The sequence below is a fragment of the Cucumis sativus genome, chromosome 7, assembly GCF_000004075.3.
Source record: "Cucumis sativus cultivar 9930 chromosome 7, Cucumber_9930_V3, whole genome shotgun sequence".
Taxonomy (NCBI): Eukaryota; Viridiplantae; Streptophyta; class Magnoliopsida; order Cucurbitales; family Cucurbitaceae; genus Cucumis; species Cucumis sativus.
Genome location: NC_026661.2, coordinates 18606633 through 18623321, shown reverse-complemented (window position 1 = coordinate 18623321; position 16689 = coordinate 18606633). Strand labels below are relative to the sequence as shown.

The 16689-nt window shown below is 31.6% G+C and overlaps 6 protein-coding genes across 9 annotated transcripts; 2 read left to right on the top strand and 4 right to left on the bottom strand.

Annotated features, from left to right (window-relative positions):
• Positions 1-205: 205 nt before the first annotated feature.
• On the bottom strand, positions 206-1662 carry LOC105436275 (putative uncharacterized protein DDB_G0281733). The gene is made up of 2 exons (XM_031888560.1): positions 1250-1662; positions 206-793 (listed from the first exon to the last, which is right to left on the bottom strand). The coding sequence occupies exons 1-2, from the start codon at positions 1588-1590 to the stop codon at positions 349-351; spliced, it is 786 nt and encodes a 261-aa protein (XP_031744420.1). The 5' UTR covers positions 1591-1662; the 3' UTR covers positions 206-348.
• Positions 1663-2664: 1002 nt separating this feature from the next.
• Positions 2665-4339, top strand: LOC101206020 (protein COFACTOR ASSEMBLY OF COMPLEX C SUBUNIT B CCB3, chloroplastic). Of its 3 annotated transcripts, XM_004135968.3 has the most exons (3): positions 2668-2798; positions 2882-2931; positions 3659-4339. In XM_004135968.3, exons 1-3 carry the CDS (start codon positions 2753-2755, stop codon positions 4193-4195), a joined length of 633 nt encoding a protein of 210 aa, XP_004136016.2. In that variant the 5' UTR covers positions 2668-2752; the 3' UTR covers positions 4196-4339. The 3 variants fall into 3 exon arrangements, with proteins under 3 accessions (XP_004136017.2, XP_004136016.2, XP_031745003.1); XM_004135969.3 differs by lacking the exon at positions 2882-2931 and having other exon boundaries at positions 2665-2791; XM_031889143.1 differs by lacking the exon at positions 2882-2931 and having other exon boundaries at positions 2673-2798; positions 3663-4339.
• A 953-nt stretch (positions 4340-5292) lies between these two features.
• On the bottom strand, positions 5293-7479 carry LOC101222143 (large ribosomal RNA subunit accumulation protein YCED homolog 1, chloroplastic). 2 transcript variants are annotated; one of them, XM_004136118.3, is made up of 3 exons: positions 7339-7479; positions 6493-7097; positions 5293-5776 (listed from the first exon to the last, which is right to left on the bottom strand). In XM_004136118.3, exons 2-3 carry the CDS (start codon positions 7041-7043, stop codon positions 5368-5370), a joined length of 960 nt encoding a protein of 319 aa, XP_004136166.1. In that variant the 5' UTR covers positions 7044-7097; positions 7339-7479; the 3' UTR covers positions 5293-5367. The 2 variants fall into 2 exon arrangements, with proteins under 2 accessions (XP_004136166.1, XP_011659367.1); XM_011661065.2 differs by having other exon boundaries at positions 6493-7149; positions 7339-7443.
• Positions 7480-8179: 700 nt separating this feature from the next.
• Positions 8180-9403, bottom strand: LOC105436171 (proline-rich protein 3). Its single transcript, XM_011661064.2, has 2 exons — positions 9139-9403; positions 8180-8699 (listed from the first exon to the last, which is right to left on the bottom strand). Exons 1-2 carry the CDS (start codon positions 9341-9343, stop codon positions 8386-8388), a joined length of 519 nt encoding a protein of 172 aa, XP_011659366.1. The 5' UTR covers positions 9344-9403; the 3' UTR covers positions 8180-8385.
• A 1370-nt stretch (positions 9404-10773) lies between these two features.
• LOC105436170 (proline-rich protein 3) lies at positions 10774-12040 on the bottom strand. The gene is made up of 2 exons (XM_011661063.2): positions 11751-12040; positions 10774-11384 (listed from the first exon to the last, which is right to left on the bottom strand). Exons 1-2 carry the CDS (start codon positions 11989-11991, stop codon positions 11062-11064), a joined length of 564 nt encoding a protein of 187 aa, XP_011659365.1. The 5' UTR covers positions 11992-12040; the 3' UTR covers positions 10774-11061.
• Positions 12041-14441: 2401 nt separating this feature from the next.
• Positions 14442-16445, top strand: LOC101206670 (60S ribosomal protein L19-1). Its single transcript, XM_004135971.3, has 5 exons — positions 14442-14668; positions 15326-15448; positions 15620-15933; positions 16019-16086; positions 16168-16445. The coding sequence occupies exons 1-5, from the start codon at positions 14557-14559 to the stop codon at positions 16190-16192; spliced, it is 642 nt and encodes a 213-aa protein (XP_004136019.1). The 5' UTR covers positions 14442-14556; the 3' UTR covers positions 16193-16445.
• Positions 16446-16689: the final 244 nt, after the last annotated feature.

The following is a 16689-nucleotide window of genomic DNA, read 5'->3' as shown; positions in this document are numbered from 1 at the left end:
AACTTTCCAAAATTTCAATAATATATAATGCTTCTAAACTTTTGACAAAATTCAAAATGACTCGTTTTGTTAATTAGTATATGGATAGAACATACCTTTGTTTCATGAATATTACCGAATTTTGAAATTTTCATTAATACTTTTAACTTTCAAAAAAATAGAAATGCTCCTGCCTATTACTATAGTATTGTTTGAAGTTCTTGGATTGAAAAAATTAAAAACAACTTTTAAGAATTTATATAGATGCATCAGTGTGATCCAATGTATCTTACGAGATCCAAAAATTAAATAGTATTTTCTTTATCAAATATAAACACAAATTAGAATCAAGATTTCCCACATATCAAACTATACATATATACGAGCATGTTTGTCTTCGTGATTCTCATCATCATCAATATATATAATGATATCAATATTATTGTCATCTCCATCAATCTCTTGTGAAAGATCAACTCCACTAGATGAAGTTTCTTCTGACGATGACGATGACGATGACGATGATGAGGATGAATACAAAGACGAGGAAGATGATGTTGATGATGGTCTATTTTTGTCATCTTCATCAAATAATGCTGTAGATGGAAAACTTTGTGGAACTTCTGAGCTTTCATCATATTTCTGGGTTGCAGTTTCTTTAGATTCTTCTGAATTTGTGTACTCTTCTTCTTCATAAATAATAATCACAATATTATCCTCCTCTTTCTTTTCTAAAATGGGTTCTGTTGTTAGAGTTAAATTTTCATCTACGGAGTCTTCTATTGAATTCGTTGACATCTTTGACGACGTGTGACTACAAAAAGATAATATATATATTAAATAAACCTCTAAATTATTATTAAACGAACTATCATAGATGAGATCAATTTTGAATTTAGACGATCTTCCATGCATATTAGTATTTCATCCTCTCTTCTTCCAACAACATGTTTCTTGATCACTTATTTGAAAAGGAATTACTTTTATTTTTCTTGGTTACTTTGGTAGGATTTGGGGAGAAAATTAAATATTTTTATGTTTTAGTTTATTTTGAATGAAATCAAGTGAAAACGTTTATGAAAAAACACCTAACTACATGGATAATGGACAAGTTTTAGCTGATACGATTGTTAGTTTTGATTAATTTGAACTGTTTTAACTGCAAAGTAGAAATCAAATAAAGGTAGGATGTTAAAGGGAAGAAATTAAATGACCGCACACCTCTCGAACTCACTCAACAAAGGAAATATATGGACTTTTTAGTTCTAACCATGGATGACTGATGATATCAGTTGATGAAGACAAAATAAGTCGTAATCCTTCCATTTTTCGAGCTTTATCGTCATCATCTCGGGTGCTACTTTCTTTGAAACCACCAATAACATCAAGATTTGAGACACCCTCTCGACATGTTTTAGGGGATATGCTCTTCTTGCTCTTCTTAAATGTAGAAGCTATGAGTAGACATCCAAAAACGAAGGCTCCACCCCACATGACCAACCGCAAAACACCAGTGTTTTCGACGGTACCCAATTCGACGTTCTTCTTGTTGGCTGGTTTGTCTGGTCTCTCGAGGTGAAAGCTTGATTTAGTTTTGTGATCAGGCGGCATTGAAATGATCGTCAATGCCGGAAGGAGGAAATCAGTGGGAGGTAGGTTTGGTGTCCTTTAGGATATATCAACTAATTATAAGAGACTTTGAGAAGTTCTCAAAAGTGTATCAAGTTCGTTGCTTGTAAAGTTATCATGCCCATTTACAAAGCAAGGTTTCTAGTGCACTTGAAGAATTTTTAGAAGTTCTTTAGAAATGAGGGGGACTTTGAAGCTATTTTATTTTTAATTCTTTTTCTTCCTCTTTTCTCAATTTACTTATCATGATTTTCTCTTAAAAGAGACATCTGAATTTCTAAAATGAAAACAAAAATAATGTTACTTTTTATAATTTTCAATATTTGGGTGAAAAGTGTAAGTGGGGTTCAAAAGCTTAAATTCCATTTCTTTTTTCTTGCCTTTTGAGGAAACAAACCACACCAACACTACAAAATTACACCCTAAATTACATAGGAAGAAAATCACTAACTATAAGAAAATTGAAGAAAAGAAGAAGCTTGTTCTTCAAATTCCTTAGATGGCAAGGAATGTGCCAGCATATCATGGCAACGCCTCATATATGATAAGCAAACATTGATCATATACATAAGCAAATGAGAGTCTGACGTATCATTGAAGATCAAAATTTTTTTAGTTGTCAAAAATGGCAAATTTAACAAAATATAGTAAAATTTCAGATATTCTATCATTAATAAACACTAATAAATTTATATCAATTACATACCAGTGTCTATTATTAATAAAATCCAACATTTTGTTATATGTCGTAAATATGTTGGTTTATTTTTCTATTTTAAAAAATGTTGTATTTTCTTTTCCATAATCTTTATTTTCAGATATATTTATCTAATTTTTTTGGTCCATCTCAAATAATATTGTAAATATTCTACCATCTATATTTTCAAATTTTAGGACAACCAAGGGTAAATAAGACTCGTATAAGATTAGTACTAAAATAACAATAATAATAATAATAAGTAGACAGAAAAAACGAAAAAGAAATTGACCGGTCATCAACTGAACCGGGTTTGAACAGACCAACGGCAACCGATAATGGAATCAATGAATCCTCCATTTTAATGGCCCAAACCCAATTGCTCCTATTGATGATAAAGGGATAGCCTTCTCATTCTTTCTCCACCGGAGCTCCTCTGTGAAACCCATGGCTGCCACCGCCTGCTCCTCTCTCAGCTCCATTCGAGTAATAGGTTTTTTTCTTTCTCCTTGTTGATTCCAGTGCATTGAAATTGGATTTTCTCTTAGTTTTTTTTGCTTTATCCTTATAATTTAGGTATAGGATCATCCCCTTTGACTCCCAACCATGGAAATTCAAATTTCTGTGTATGTATTCACCTTCTATACCTTTCTATTACTTTCCCTGCTCCCGATTATGCTTTTACTCTTCCCTGAATGGAGGGTTCTGACTTGTTCAGTTGGATAAGGAATATTGCAATTAGATATTGAGACTTGAAAGGTTAAGTTGAGGTTAATATTGCAATTTTTGAAAGAATAGAGTAATGTTTGAAACAAAGGGCGAAGGGCGAACTTGAAAGGTTAAGTTGAGGTTAATATTGCAATTTTTGAAAGAATAGAGTAATGTTTGAAACAAAGGGCGAAGGGCGAACTTAAAGAGTATTTTTGATAATTTAACTGTTTAAATTTTGTTTTGAGTTTTTGGCATTAGGACCATGGTTATGTATGATTCTAGCCTAATGAGTTAGCTAAATAAGATAAATGATGGAGTGATGAAATAGACTTTTAGATTGACTTTTTTAAGTGCTTAAAAACAATTTTTTAAACATTTTAAGAAGTTAATTCGAACAAGCCTTTAGTTTAAGATGTATTCCATGTCAGTCACTCTGTCAAACATTTTTACATATCACTGTCCTATTCCCCAGTGTCGTGCATTTAACTATTGTTATATCATTGTAAATAGTGAGTAGAATCGCCTATATTTAAAATTACTTTCAAATAGTTAAAGCACCTAAAAAGTCATTCTAGACATGCACTTAGTTTGTGAATTGCATCCATTTGCAAAATGTTTAGATTTATTACCTTGTTTCGACAGAGAGGCTTCAAGTACCATCCTCAAAGAAATCCAAACTGCAAATTCCAAGCAATCAAATGTAGCTCATCTTTGTTGGGTTCTTTTACCTCTTCCAAGAGTCTTCTGTCATTGGCCTATGTCATCCCTCCATTAAAGCCAGCTGCTGCTTACGAAGCTGCAAGGACTATCCCCTTTACCTTGCAAGATGCATCAATGGCTGCCTCTGATTTTGTGAACAGTATGACTTTGGCTGACCTCGACCCAGGAACGGCAAAGCTTGCGATCAGCTTTCTGGGGCCGTCTCTCTCGGTGTTTTCGTTTTTGTTTATTGCTAGAATAGTAATGTCTTGGTATCCCAAGTTGCCTGTGGGGAAGTTTCCATATGTCATAGCTTATGCCCCCACTGAACCACTTCTAGTTGCAACAAGGAAGGTGATCCCTCCTCTCGGCGGAGTTGACGTAACACCAGTTGTCTGGTTCGGATTGATTAGTTTCCTCAATGAGATATTGCTCGGTCCCCAAGGGCTCCTTGTCCTCCTTTCTCAACAAGTCAGCTAAATCTTGATGAGAATGCTCAAGAGAAACATTCTTTTGTTTTTTAGTTCTGTATATGTAACTGTTCTTAGCTGAGCCTCTTTGGTTCCAAAAGGCAAAGAATTTGAAAACTTGAAATTCCTAATGAAGAAAATTTTCCTCATCCCAGAGAGTATAATCAGTTCAGCTTCAGATTAGTTTTGAGCTAAAACTGACTTGATCTTGTGTCGTTTTGAGAAGATTAAAATGTTGTTTAAAAATTTGATCTTTCAAGTTTCCAACTAATAAAACTTCCTAGATAAAAGTGTTGATTGAGATCACATTGCCATTGGCTTGAAGGTTTATTCCAAACAATACAAAGCTTCTCACTTTCAAATGGAGATTACATTACCATTTTCTAGTATTTGTATTTTCAAAATGTATATTTTGATCCCTTTACTTGATAAAACGTAAAATGCAATAATAAGTTAACACCTTCCTATTTTTACTTTATTAATAAAATTTGTGTACTTAATTGAAATTCATCATAATTTAAAATGGGTTGACGATGTGGATTAAGAAATCAACATTAGAAGAAAATTGAAGCTTCCCAAAATGTTATGTTTTATAAGTCCATATCGATGTTGGTAGAATTATTGAGGTTTCAATCTTTTAGAAATGTCAATAAAATTGTCGGTGAAATATTGATATCAAAATCCCAAGTTGTTAATAATGGATCATCAATTGAAAACCATTCTGCAAAAGATGAAGAGGAAACTGTGGACGTTTTTCAATAGCCATTTCATTTTGGTTCTTTAGGAAGAAAGTGAGCGAGAGAGATGACAGCAAGAAAATGGAGGGGAAAAAGATCAATGGTTAATAGAAGCAGCCATGCCAGAATACAGTCATATTTCAAGGTTCAATTTGACTCTCATTTGCCGAATGGGCAAGATTCAAATATTCAATCATAATTAAGAAACACCAATTAGTAAGCGGAGATTTGTGGGGTTCAAGCAAATGAGCAGAGTAATAATAATAGACATATTTTCTCAGATTTCATTGCAGGTGCTCTAACTTAACGGAGGTTAAAATGCAAATAGAATAAGATTATAAAAAAGATGGTTGTGAACTTGTAAAAGAGATCAACCAAGATAACACGCATTTTTTAAATGAAATGATTTAATTTAAAGGAACACATGGTCTTGCATTCTAAGTCTTTAAGAATTGTTCTGCATTCGTCTTTTCAAATCTCCAAGAGGACCAAAATCATTCTTCTTTACAGCCTGTTTACTACATTTACAGCTTCCAGTATTCAAATTTATACCACAATTTAGACAAATACCTTTGCATCCCGGATCACATATCACATTCATGGTAATTTCTAGATGCAAGATGTCTCTAATGTTCTTTGATATATCTATCTCTTTGTTCAGAGGAGGAAAATAGAGTTGATCATCCAAGTCTATCAACTCTTCATCATCTTCATCACTATTTCCATTGTCAGTCTTGAACATATCCTTTCCGCTAATGATTCCCATATTTATGACATCAGGTTCTTCAATCGGTTCTTCGCTTAGTATAATGGAGAAATTTGAGAAAATGCATTCAGGAGCAGGCTCACAACAGCTACAACATCAAGTGATTAGCATATAATGAACCTCACTGATAATAGGATAAACGGTATAGACTAAATTTTGAGCATAGAACCATCACAAAGAAGTAAATTGGCGTGGAGGTGTAAGAGGAGAAAACAGAGAAAGCAAATACTTCATCTCACATGTGAGAACAACCAAAACAACTAGGCTTGTGTGCAATGGATAAGTCAAAATTGTTGAAATCAATTAAGAGGCAATCTAACGCAAACATTGAGTAGGTAGTATGGTTACTTTTACATAGGTTAGTTATAATAAACACTCTGAATCTTGTTCTCTGTTTCAAAAATAACTCTATCATTCAAAAGTTGTAATATCAACCTTGTTTTTTCCCTAAAAGTTTCAAATCCACTCATGAAGTAAAAATTTTCTGAAATTTTTTACAGAAGTTGGGACCTAGAATAGTGTGGTAAGAACCTAAAACAGGTGGCATTCCATATTTCCATTCTAGGTCTCAAAAATATGTATCAAGTGACCATCCAACCAGGAATTAGCTATGGAAGGAAGGTTTCACCAGATAAGTAGTAAACACATGCAAAACATAGAATAGAAGAAACTTCCTTCTTCATTAAAATCCTGTGAGAACCAAAAATGATTAGCATTTTAGTGTCTAGTCTAGTGTGCTTCAGTTGATTGAAAGCAATCAAATAGAAATGTTGTATAAGGAATTAATTTGTAATTAGAATTTACCTATAACAATTCAGAGTGATGACAGTTTTAACTATTCCATCCAACCTCAACTTTTTATTTTTCCTTGTGACATCAACAGAGATTTGAACAGGCGTTCCAAAGGGATAATCTTTCACATCTTTAGTTACGCGTAGACCCATCGTTGATGCTCTAGATTTCGAGACATCAGTCGAAAGCTTCTCTAACCCAAGCCTCTCTAATGTTGTGCAATACTCCACATGAGAAACTGAAGAGTTCCTCTTGTAAATAATTGCTCCTTCCCAAGGTGAGTCCATCTCCTCAATATCCCCTTCTTGATCTTCCCAGTCAGTAATAATCGAATTGTCCTCAAAAAGGGATTGATAGGTAGGTTTCACACACTTTATGGCAGTAGATTTCATCTTAATACAAGGGTCACCCAAGCTTGGCTGAATATTTCTCACAAGTCTCCATGGAACTCGAAAATGTGAATCAAAAGAAACAGTCCCTTTGGATTTGAAGTAGAATACATTAATAAATTCGTTGGAATGAGAAGATGAAACTACGGATGATGTGGGGAATGTGGCTAGCATCTTAAACGAATAGGGGATAGAAATTAATTTCCGTAGATACAAATAACACCGTCCCTGCAAATTATATGTAATCAGCTAATGAAGTCAAAGCGAAAAGAATCCCATCCTACAAGAACACCAGAGAAACTAGACAAGCTTAAAGTAGGAACAAATTAATTGGGCAATTCAGTCGGGCATTTCTTCAAACATTTTGTGACCCAATTCGAAGATTAACTTTATCCAAGAAATTCCAGTTGCGTAAAATAGATTATGGGAAGAACTACTTAAGAACAGAGAAATAAAAGAGAAAAGGTACCTAAGGTTCTTGAAAATGGTGAGAATTTCGATGACGCTCCCCGGAAAAATTTTATCCAGTGCCTTAACTCATGGAAGGACTTTGTAGTCGAGTTAAGTTGGTTGAGGAGCCACGAACGAAAGAGTATATTAGATATTATACTACATTTATCTTCATTAATTAAAAAATTGTTGGTTAATCAAACATTTATAAATTATATCTCAATTTTTTATAAGTATTTTCTAATTTTAATCTCCAAACTTTAACAAAAATGGTAAAAATAATAAATTTGACAAAATATTAACAAAATTTAATAAAAAAATTTAATTTATTAATAACGTTGATAGACACGGAAGAAAGTTGTCAATGTTCATGAATGATAAAATCCTAAATTTTATTATATTTGGTAAATATTTTAGTTTATTTTATTATATTTGAATATGTCTTTAATAAGTTTTACTACCATAATTATAGTGAAAAAGCGAATTTTTCTTTTTTTGTATTCTCATAGAAAAAAGTAACATTAGACCTAAATTTGTAAAAAAAAAATTATGAATTTTGATGAAGACATTTCTACGGTTAATTTTTTTATGGGTTATACTTTGTTTTTTTCAAAACTTTATTTTAAGGATAAATGAGTAAGTGAATGAGAAGAAATTGAAATCTTTTCGATACAGGTAATAATTTAATAAGCTATCGTTTAATTTTTATACTTAATTTAAAAATGAAAAATACTTTGGTATTAGGTTATTCAATTAAATTTTACTATTAGACAAATTAGGTGAAGTTAGTTCAATATTAATTAGTATAAAACGTTCGCACTTAGAAGTTGAAAGTGTGGGCGTCTCCATTTATGTAGATGTTTGTATAAATCTTTTTTAAAGAAATACATTAAAGAGAATAATTAGGCAAATATAAAAGTGAGACTATTTTATAATCTCAAATTTGACATTGACACTAATGATCAATCTTCAAAAATTCTTTTCCAATTTTTAGAATAATGTCTCTGAACTAAGCTTATATAGATCATTATAATTATCATATACATATACATTGAATCTTGCTGTTTTAAGTTTGGCAAGTGAAAAGGAAAGGCCCAACAGAGAAGAGTTTCATGTTATTATGAACCAAAAATTTGTAAGAATGGAGAAGAGCACCAGAGACTCCATTGTTGAGGTCAGAAGGAGATTGACAGTTCTCTAATGGTGAGACCTCTAGAAAAGCTTTGCATTCCTTCAATTCTCTCTTGTCTTCTACCTCTGAAGGAGATAATGTTGCCAAGAAATAGCCATTTTCATCACTTGACTCACTTAAAAATGTGTAAGAAGCTGCCTCATAACCATACTCATCCACTGTTTTACATGTTATTCTTGCCAAACCTCCTGCATGTGTAAAACATATATAGCTTTTTAAAATCTTATTTTTATATCTAAAAATTAGTTAAGAACTCAATCTTCCTACTAAATAAAAATGTAAACTATAGTAAGAAAAGAAGGAAAATAACTTAAAAAAACAAAATCGGACATAAATTATCTATATGCTTTTAAAAAAAGTAATAAATAAATTGAAAAAAGAAATTGTGCTATCCACGCAAAGACTTTAATAGTTTTCAAATATGCAAAGATGAATATGTTCCAGTATTTCTAAACAATTGTTATGTCAAAATTGAAAAAATATAATTTTAAATCGTAAAACTGCTAAAATTTATAAATATAACAATATCTATATAAACATATCGTAAATAATATTTTGTAATATTTATGATTATTTTGGTATATAAACTTCTAGTCTGGTGGATATATATATATATATAAAGCTTACCTTGAAGAGGGGAAATTGATGAACCAAATTTGTAAAGGATAATTCCTTCAATGCCAATCATGGTAGAGAGAAGCCTTTCTTGATCCTTAGCCAATTTGGGTGTCATAGAATCGTAAGACCCACCATCATAGATATCACCATTAGCTGAACCAACAATAATACTGATGACCAAAAGTGAGAAGAAAACTGCATGTAGAGAACCCATTTTCAAATGGAAATTATGATAATAATACAGAGAAAAAAGGAAAGGACTTTATGATTTGAATTTGAGCCTTGAGATGAGCTAGCCTTTATATATCCACTTTATATATATATATATGTTGCATGTTTTAGCTTATACATTGCATGTATCTACATTTTTATAATAACATTTTTTTTTATGGTATGAAAAGTTATTGGATGCACGATGGGAACAAACATTATGGGACTTTAGTGGCACAAAGTGTTGAGAGGGTAATGCAAATAAAATATTTTTAATTATAAGAATCTGGAGTAGTATTAAAATTAAAAATAACTATGACCTGTTTGAATTTCATACACTTTGTTTAGTGCATATAATTATAGGATCTTTTATGATTGTGATGTTTAGAGTATGATTCATGTTCATATCATATATTTTTATGGTCTTTTAATTAGTTTAGAATTCCGTAAAATATTGTAAAGGAGAGTATTACTCATTTAGCACATGTGGATGTATTTATGAGTAAGAGATACCTAGTTTGATTTGTATTATATTAAAAAACAATAAGATAAATTGTCGATATAGTATTTAAGAAAATTAAATAGCAATAATAAATCTACAAGTAGTAATTAAGCTTTAATTAGGTTATGAAACATGCATTATTGTCTCTAAACTTTAAAGGATGCAACACACAATTTTGTCTTTGAATTTCACTCCATACCCATCTAGCTATATTGATCACAATCAATTTTAAAAAAGTTTGGTTTCTAAATTTTAGTATGTAAAAATTAATTGGTAAACTTTAAAATTTGTTTTTAATAAAGCTTATGTATGAAATTAGCATTCGTTGTTGTATATATATGTTGAGAGAAATCATGAAGACCTGCTATGTGTGGCCCAATCACACCAAAGATGACAAATATGTCATGTGGTAATTTTAGAAAAATAAATTATTATTTATATTTTAATTTTTTCGTGAAAAAATGAGTTCATCTAATTATTGTCTCTTTAAAGAGATCTCGTACGTTTCACTTAATCATTATCTTATCCTTTATAAAAATACAAACAATAATACAATACATTTCAACCTCACTAGTCCGAACTAATCACTTAACTTTTAACTTTTTAAGTTTATATAACCTAAACACCACATCATTGTGAGTAGTTTAAATTTGTTTTACATGTTGTTCACTTTAGATGAGTACAAAAGCACAATCTCAAATCCTACATAACAACAAGTACAACTTGTGAGAAAATCACACATCGAAAAATTTATAAGGATATTGATGAATCTCTTATGAATTTATGAATCAACGTATATACGTAAATAAATTAATTGAATCATAATTAAACCTTAGCAATATTTTTTACAATAAAATTTAAATTGCTAAAAAAAAAAGGAAAATTGAGTGCCTAAATCATTACAAACTAAATTTAAATAAAGAACTAAGTAATTGCTTTCCTTAAAAATTCATACCATTGATTTATTTGGGTACTTAATACAATTGTGAGAAATAAAAAGAATATTACACATAAATTTCTTGATGAGAAAATGAGAAATACACAACTTAAATAGCTTATACACACATCTAAATCATTTCTTCTTTTCAGACTGATCATCCATTGAAATAACTAAATGGAAACAACAAATAAAACCCAAAAGGAAAACAACAAACCAAAAATAATACACAATAAACATGAATTGAAATTGTATATATAGATGATCATAAAAACTTAAGGCATTATATATTTGGTTGTGAGGAATAGAAGAAGGATCCAAGAGAGTACAACTTCATCTTCTTGTGTGGGAGAATGCGAAAAGAACGAAAGAGAGCACCAACAACGCCATCGTTAACGTTGGTAAGGTATTTGCAGGCCCCATATGGAGAATAAGGAGGAAGGAAGGCTTTGCATTGTGTCACTTTGGCTTTGCCTTTGAGCCTGGAAGCTGACAGTGTGGCTAAGAAATAGCCATTGTTGTCGCTTGGAAAGCTTGAGAATGAAAAAGGAGCCATTTCTTTGCCTTTTTCGTTCAAAGCCATACATGTGAATCTTGCTACAATACCTACAAGTAATTAAAGAGAGTTTAAACTATTTGTCAAAAGAAAAAAAAAACATTTTTCCATGAATTTAAACTCTAATTACTTTAAAAAGTTGCAATATCCTCTAATCTTTCATATATAAATGTTTCAAAACTATCCTTGAAATGAGATCTTTTGGAATTTCATGCAAAAACTTAAGTACCTAGTCTTAGAAGGTCTATGTAACAATGATATTAAATGATTTAGGAGAATATTAAATACTTTATTTGATAATCATCGAAACGCAAATGACTTGAATCACCAAATATAATATATACTACATGTTAATACGTTCTTTTTGTATTAAAAAAACCAAATAATAGCTATAGACAAAAACACAAAGCTCTTACCTTTAAGAGGATGGTATTTATTGCCATTTTTACAAGAAACAACTCCTTCAACAGCGATGCTGAGCGGTACCGTCCCATCACTGCCATACGACGGGAGTGATTTATCGTAGATCGGCACTCCAGCATCACCAATGTCGGGAAAGCCATAATAGTCCGTGGCAGAAGAAACGTCAGCGGAGGCCAACAGCCACAGCAGCAGCACAGGAGCTGCAGAGATGATCAGCTGCCTTGCGAGAGCCATGTTTTGATATTTTACAATATAATGTGTTTTGGGGCTCTGTATAGAGTTTTGTTTCTTTGAGGATTTTATAGAGAAAGAAAAGGGTTCATGTTTATGAGTTGATTTGAATAATGGCTTGAACGACGCTGGAGGAAGTAGTTCGTGACAAAGTGCTTCTCATGTAATCATGTTATTGAATCAACATTAAATATATATATATTCCTCTCTTTTTAGTGGTCTCACACAATTGGAATATATTTGGTTCATACTTATTTTGTTTTTTTGAAATTTGTGATTGATTGTTTTTTTTTTTTTTTTTTCTTGGAAGAATTTTCTTCAATAGTTGGGAATTAATTTTAGTTTTTCAATTAAGCCAATGAAGAAAGCTTCATAGTGTGAGGTTAAGACACAAAACCTACGAGAAAAAGAATCTTCGGTTATCGAAAAGATTAGTAGTTGAGACTTGGGAGAGACACTATCTTCTAACTGAGTATACGGACTGCGTCCAGTGAAGCCCACAAACTCCCAACGTCATACACCTATGTTAGGAAGTTAGAAACCTAAATTATTAAATTAAATGAAAGAAACTCACGATGTTATGTTAAATAAAGTGTCGGTCACTCCCCAGGAAACAAAATTAACAACAAAAAAGTCAAACCCAAAAAAGGAACGAAACACTACTCCACGACTCAAGAAAAAAAAGTTTTAAGAAGAAGACTCCACACCACGTACTACTTAAAGCAACCATATAAAAATCTTGTACCTTAATATTTATAATAACCGTTTGACGAGGACGCTAAGAAGCACCATGAACGCACCTTGGAGATTGAATTTGAAAACGAAGTCTCATACCTAGATGTAATGTTCCCACAAACTACTTTATATGTCGAAAACTAAAAATCAAACTATTCATTAAATGGAACATTAGTTATGTCTAGGTGAATAGTTTTGCGTTATTTTTAAGGGTATGGTTTTGTTAGAACATTTGAAGATCGTATTAATCTTTTCAAAATGTCATTTAAGAAAAACTAACAGATTTTATTAAAATCAAATTACCCAATAAACTAACTGAACTAATAATTTTGAAATAGTTATCAAAATAAAACTTATACTGAAGACTGTAAGGAGAGGGTATTAGTAGCTGTGTAGCATCTCTTTTCTGTTTCTATTCTAATCGTAAAAGGAAGTGGAAGAGAAATAAAGAGAAAGCCTAGAAGTTCATGCTTTTCATTGAAACCCACGGAGCGGAAGAGGAGGATATAGGAAGTTTTCAAGTCAGATCCGTCTAGGATGACCATTGACAGATTATTAGTGGAGAAGGAGGTGGTCATATTAGTTTGGCCACCTAAAGGCAACCATAATTATTATCACATATCAAGGGAAGAATCATTGAAAGCATCTTGGAAATTATATCAATTAAGAAGAGATTTAACCATTAAAAATACTTTAAAAAATTATTTTTCTAAAAAATTGATTTTAAGTATTTATCCTAATCAACTTATTTTATAAAATCCCGATATGTTAAAAATGACCTTTTAATTATTAAAAGGAAGAAACAATTGAAAAGATCACAAACCAAAACGGACTTGAAAAATAGTGGATTAATCATGAAAATTTTGTAATATAATATGTTACTTTTTCTCATAAAAATATACGTGTGGTGTTTCTATATTTGGTGATAATTACAAAAATAATCAAAAGGCATAATTGCTATTTGATATCCATTTTAACTTTTCCATTATTTTAAAAGCATAACTTAGAATTCCATGTCCGTATCAATAATTCATAATTAAAATTAAGAATTTATTCAAACAAACAAAACACACCTACATTCAAATTTTTTAAAAAAGAAGTTAAAACTAAATATTTTCTTTCTAACAAAATTACATTTTTCCCATAAATTTCGATATAATTTTTATTTAGTTTTAAATTTTTTTACACATTTATTAGATACAATTTTACTAAATTTCGTTTGAATTTGGTCTTTTAAAATTAAATATTTTACCTTTTTAATTTCAATTTTTTTATTAAATATTCATTTACAAATACTTAAAATAGAAAAAAATGAAATTTTTTGCTTTTAGTAGTTTTTTATATGAACGGTAGATATTTATGATTTAATTGAAACAAAAAAACTTAAATATTAATGCTTTTTTAATATAAAGTGTAAGTATTTTTTTTTCAAAATTTTAAAAAATTCAAGTAAAAATTTAAATTTAATTTTAAAATTTTAAATTATTTTAAATTTATTACCTACATTCAAATTGAGATTAAAAATTAAAAATGCAAATATAAAATCAAATTGAAACAAACTCAAATGTAATTTAAAATTGATACCTTTGAGATTAAATAGAAATAAAACTAATGTATTTTTCTCTTAAAAAAAGTCACGTTTTATAATTTTAAAAAATTGGAGGGGGTATAGCATAATTAAGTAAAAGGGCCAACTCCTTTTTTTTTTTTTTCGGTCTAATAGGCCCACAATAAAATGGAGTCCGCTTCTTAAACCCTAGAAGGCAACTCCCTTTCTCCTTCATAAGCTTATCTTCTCCAACTAGCGGCCGGGAAGGTCGAACAGAGAAAAATATGGTTTCGCTGAAGCTCCAGAAGAGGCTCGCCGCCAGCGTCCTCAAATGCGGGAGAGGCAAGGTCTGGCTTGATCCCAATGAGGTCAACGAAATCTCCATGGCCAATTCTCGTACGCTTTCTTTCTCTCTCTCTCTCTCTCTCTCTCTCTCTCTTTTTATTAAGATTTGATTCTGTTGTTTCACTCTGTTGATTGTTCAATCAGTCTACATGGTGTTGAATGGAGTTCTATTGTTTCGATTTCATAGTCTGTAGTTTGTCTTGTATCTCTTAGATTTACTAGATGATAAAATATGTTTTGGGATCTGAAAATTTTTACCCTAGGTTATATGCGTTTGCTGTTCGTAATGGTAGTGTTTTTGTTTCTGTTCTCGCTAATAGTTTGAACTCTAGTTACTTATCTGTTAAATAAATCCTGGTTCTCCTCTTGCGCTGAATCTAATTATCATATAATATTTGAGTTATGTTGAATCATTTGCATCAGATTGCTAGTTGGTGATATCTTCCTGTTGTATAGGAAATCGTTTGGTATTCTTGAACAATTTTTTATGGGTTAACGAAGTTCTAAAATTTGTTCCTCTTAGGTTCTTAACACAGCTAGGAAGGTACTTTTATATTGAACTTGTTTCAGTCTTCCCCCTTGTTATTCTTCTAAATCCCAAAGCCCTAGTTTTTTATTCTAGCGATTTTTTTTTTTTTTTGAATATGTAATAATAACAGAACGGTTTATGATTATCTTGTTAATTAATGTCTGGATTGTTGACGATAGGTCAAAATATAAGGAAGCTGGTGAAGGATGGTTTCATCATCAGGAAGCCAACCAAGATCCACTCTCGTTCTCGAGCACGCCGCATGAAGGAGGCCAAGAGAAAGGGTCGCCATTCTGGATATGGTATATTGTTGCCTAAGTCATGATTTATAAATACGGATACTGTTTTAGAAAAACCTTTGATGTCGTATCATTGCATCACTGATTTTCTTCTTGTTGTGACACAGTTTTTTATTTAATGAACCATGATTCCTTCTGGTGTGTTAAAATTCTCATTTTTCTAATTGTATTCAGGTAAGCGTAGGGGTACTAGGGAGGCAAGATTGCCAACCAAGATTCTCTGGATGCGGAGAATGCGTGTCCTTAGGAGATTACTCCGCAAATATAGAGAATCTAAGAAGATTGACAAGCACATGTATCATGATATGTACATGAAAGTAAAGGGTAATGTCTTTAAGAATAAGCGTGTGCTGATGGAGAGCATCCACAAGTCAAAGGCCGAAAAGGCAAGAGAGAAGACATTGTCAGATCAATTTGAGGCCAAGAGGGCTAAGAACAAAGCCAGCAGGGAAAGGAAATTTGCTCGGAGGGAGGAACGATTGGCACAGGTTTATTTGCTATCTCACTCTTGATTATTACCGACCTATGTTGTTTCTTACCTTCAATCCCATGACATCTGTCTTATCATTGTAGGGACCTGGAGAAAAACAACCACCAGTGACATCGGCAGCCCAACCTGCTGCTGCGTCTCAATCTACTCAGTAAGTATAAGTATCAATCTTCAAAATCCATGTAAATCTAGCTTCATTTTGCAATGTTAAGTTTCCTTTCATTTTGTGCAGGGCGTCAAAGAAATCAAAGAAGTGAGAATTTTGCAAAAGGAGTTTCTTAGGAAGGTTTACTTCTGATGTTTTCTGTGTCCTCCATTATTCTAGAGTAGTAGTTTTCAGGAGGCTTTTTGCAGCCTTTTGGACTTTTGGACCTTGTTGCTTCATATCCAAGACAAAGGATTTTAAGCCTGGTAATTTTGTTAGTCTATGGTTCATTGCGTTTTTTGTCAACAATGTTTGCTTAATGGAATTTATTTGAGATTAAATGCATATTGATTGATTTAGGGTGAGTGAATTGTGTATGATTTTGGATTTGGGGTATTTACAATTCTTTAACTCATCAGTTGACACTTGTTCTGCTTGTACGCCATTTGTGTCTAGAACTAATCTCTAATATGAAGTGCTGAAAAGAAAGTAGTACAACAAAGGTATGGGGTTGAGCAATTGAGCCTTGACTTCTTGGGACAAAGGTCATATTAATTCCATTAAGCCTTCAAAATGATTAAGGGTAAATTAATTTTGGTTATAACGAAC

Excerpts from the sequence above, each read along its gene's own strand:
- LOC105436275 (XM_031888560.1), bottom strand. The coding sequence starts at position 1,590 with ATGCCGCCTGATCACAAAACTAAATCAAGCTTTCACCTCGAGAGACCA. Across the intron at positions 794-1,249 it reads GATATCATCAGTCATCCATG|TCACACGTCGTCAAAGATGT; the intron begins GTTAGAACTAAA and ends ATCTTTTTGTAG.
- LOC101206670 (XM_004135971.3), top strand. The coding sequence starts at position 14,557 with ATGGTTTCGCTGAAGCTCCAGAAGAGGCTCGCCGCCAGCGTCCTCAAA. Across the intron at positions 14,669-15,325 it reads AATCTCCATGGCCAATTCTC|GTCAAAATATAAGGAAGCTG; the intron begins GTACGCTTTCTT and ends TGTTGACGATAG. Across the intron at positions 15,449-15,619 it reads GGGTCGCCATTCTGGATATG|GTAAGCGTAGGGGTACTAGG; the intron begins GTATATTGTTGC and ends AATTGTATTCAG.
- LOC105436171 (XM_011661064.2), bottom strand. The coding sequence starts at position 9,343 with ATGGGTTCTCTACATGCAGTTTTCTTCTCACTTTTGGTCATCAGTATT. Across the intron at positions 8,700-9,138 it reads ATCAATTTCCCCTCTTCAAG|GAGGTTTGGCAAGAATAACA; the intron begins GTAAGCTTTATA and ends TTACACATGCAG.
- LOC101206020 (XM_004135968.3), top strand. The coding sequence starts at position 2,753 with ATGGCTGCCACCGCCTGCTCCTCTCTCAGCTCCATTCGAGTAATAG. Across the intron at positions 2,799-2,881 it reads CAGCTCCATTCGAGTAATAG|GTATAGGATCATCCCCTTTG; the intron begins GTTTTTTTCTTT and ends CTTATAATTTAG. Across the intron at positions 2,932-3,658 it reads ATGGAAATTCAAATTTCTGT|AGAGGCTTCAAGTACCATCC; the intron begins GTATGTATTCAC and ends TTGTTTCGACAG.
- LOC101222143 (XM_004136118.3), bottom strand. The coding sequence starts at position 7,043 with ATGCTAGCCACATTCCCCACATCATCCGTAGTTTCATCTTCTCATTCC. Across the intron at positions 5,777-6,492 it reads ATCACTCTGAATTGTTATAG|CTGTTGTGAGCCTGCTCCTG; the intron begins GTAAATTCTAAT and ends TTGATGTTGTAG.
- LOC105436170 (XM_011661063.2), bottom strand. The coding sequence starts at position 11,991 with ATGGCTCTCGCAAGGCAGCTGATCATCTCTGCAGCTCCTGTGCTGCTG. Across the intron at positions 11,385-11,750 it reads TAAATACCATCCTCTTAAAG|GTATTGTAGCAAGATTCACA; the intron begins GTAAGAGCTTTG and ends AATTACTTGTAG.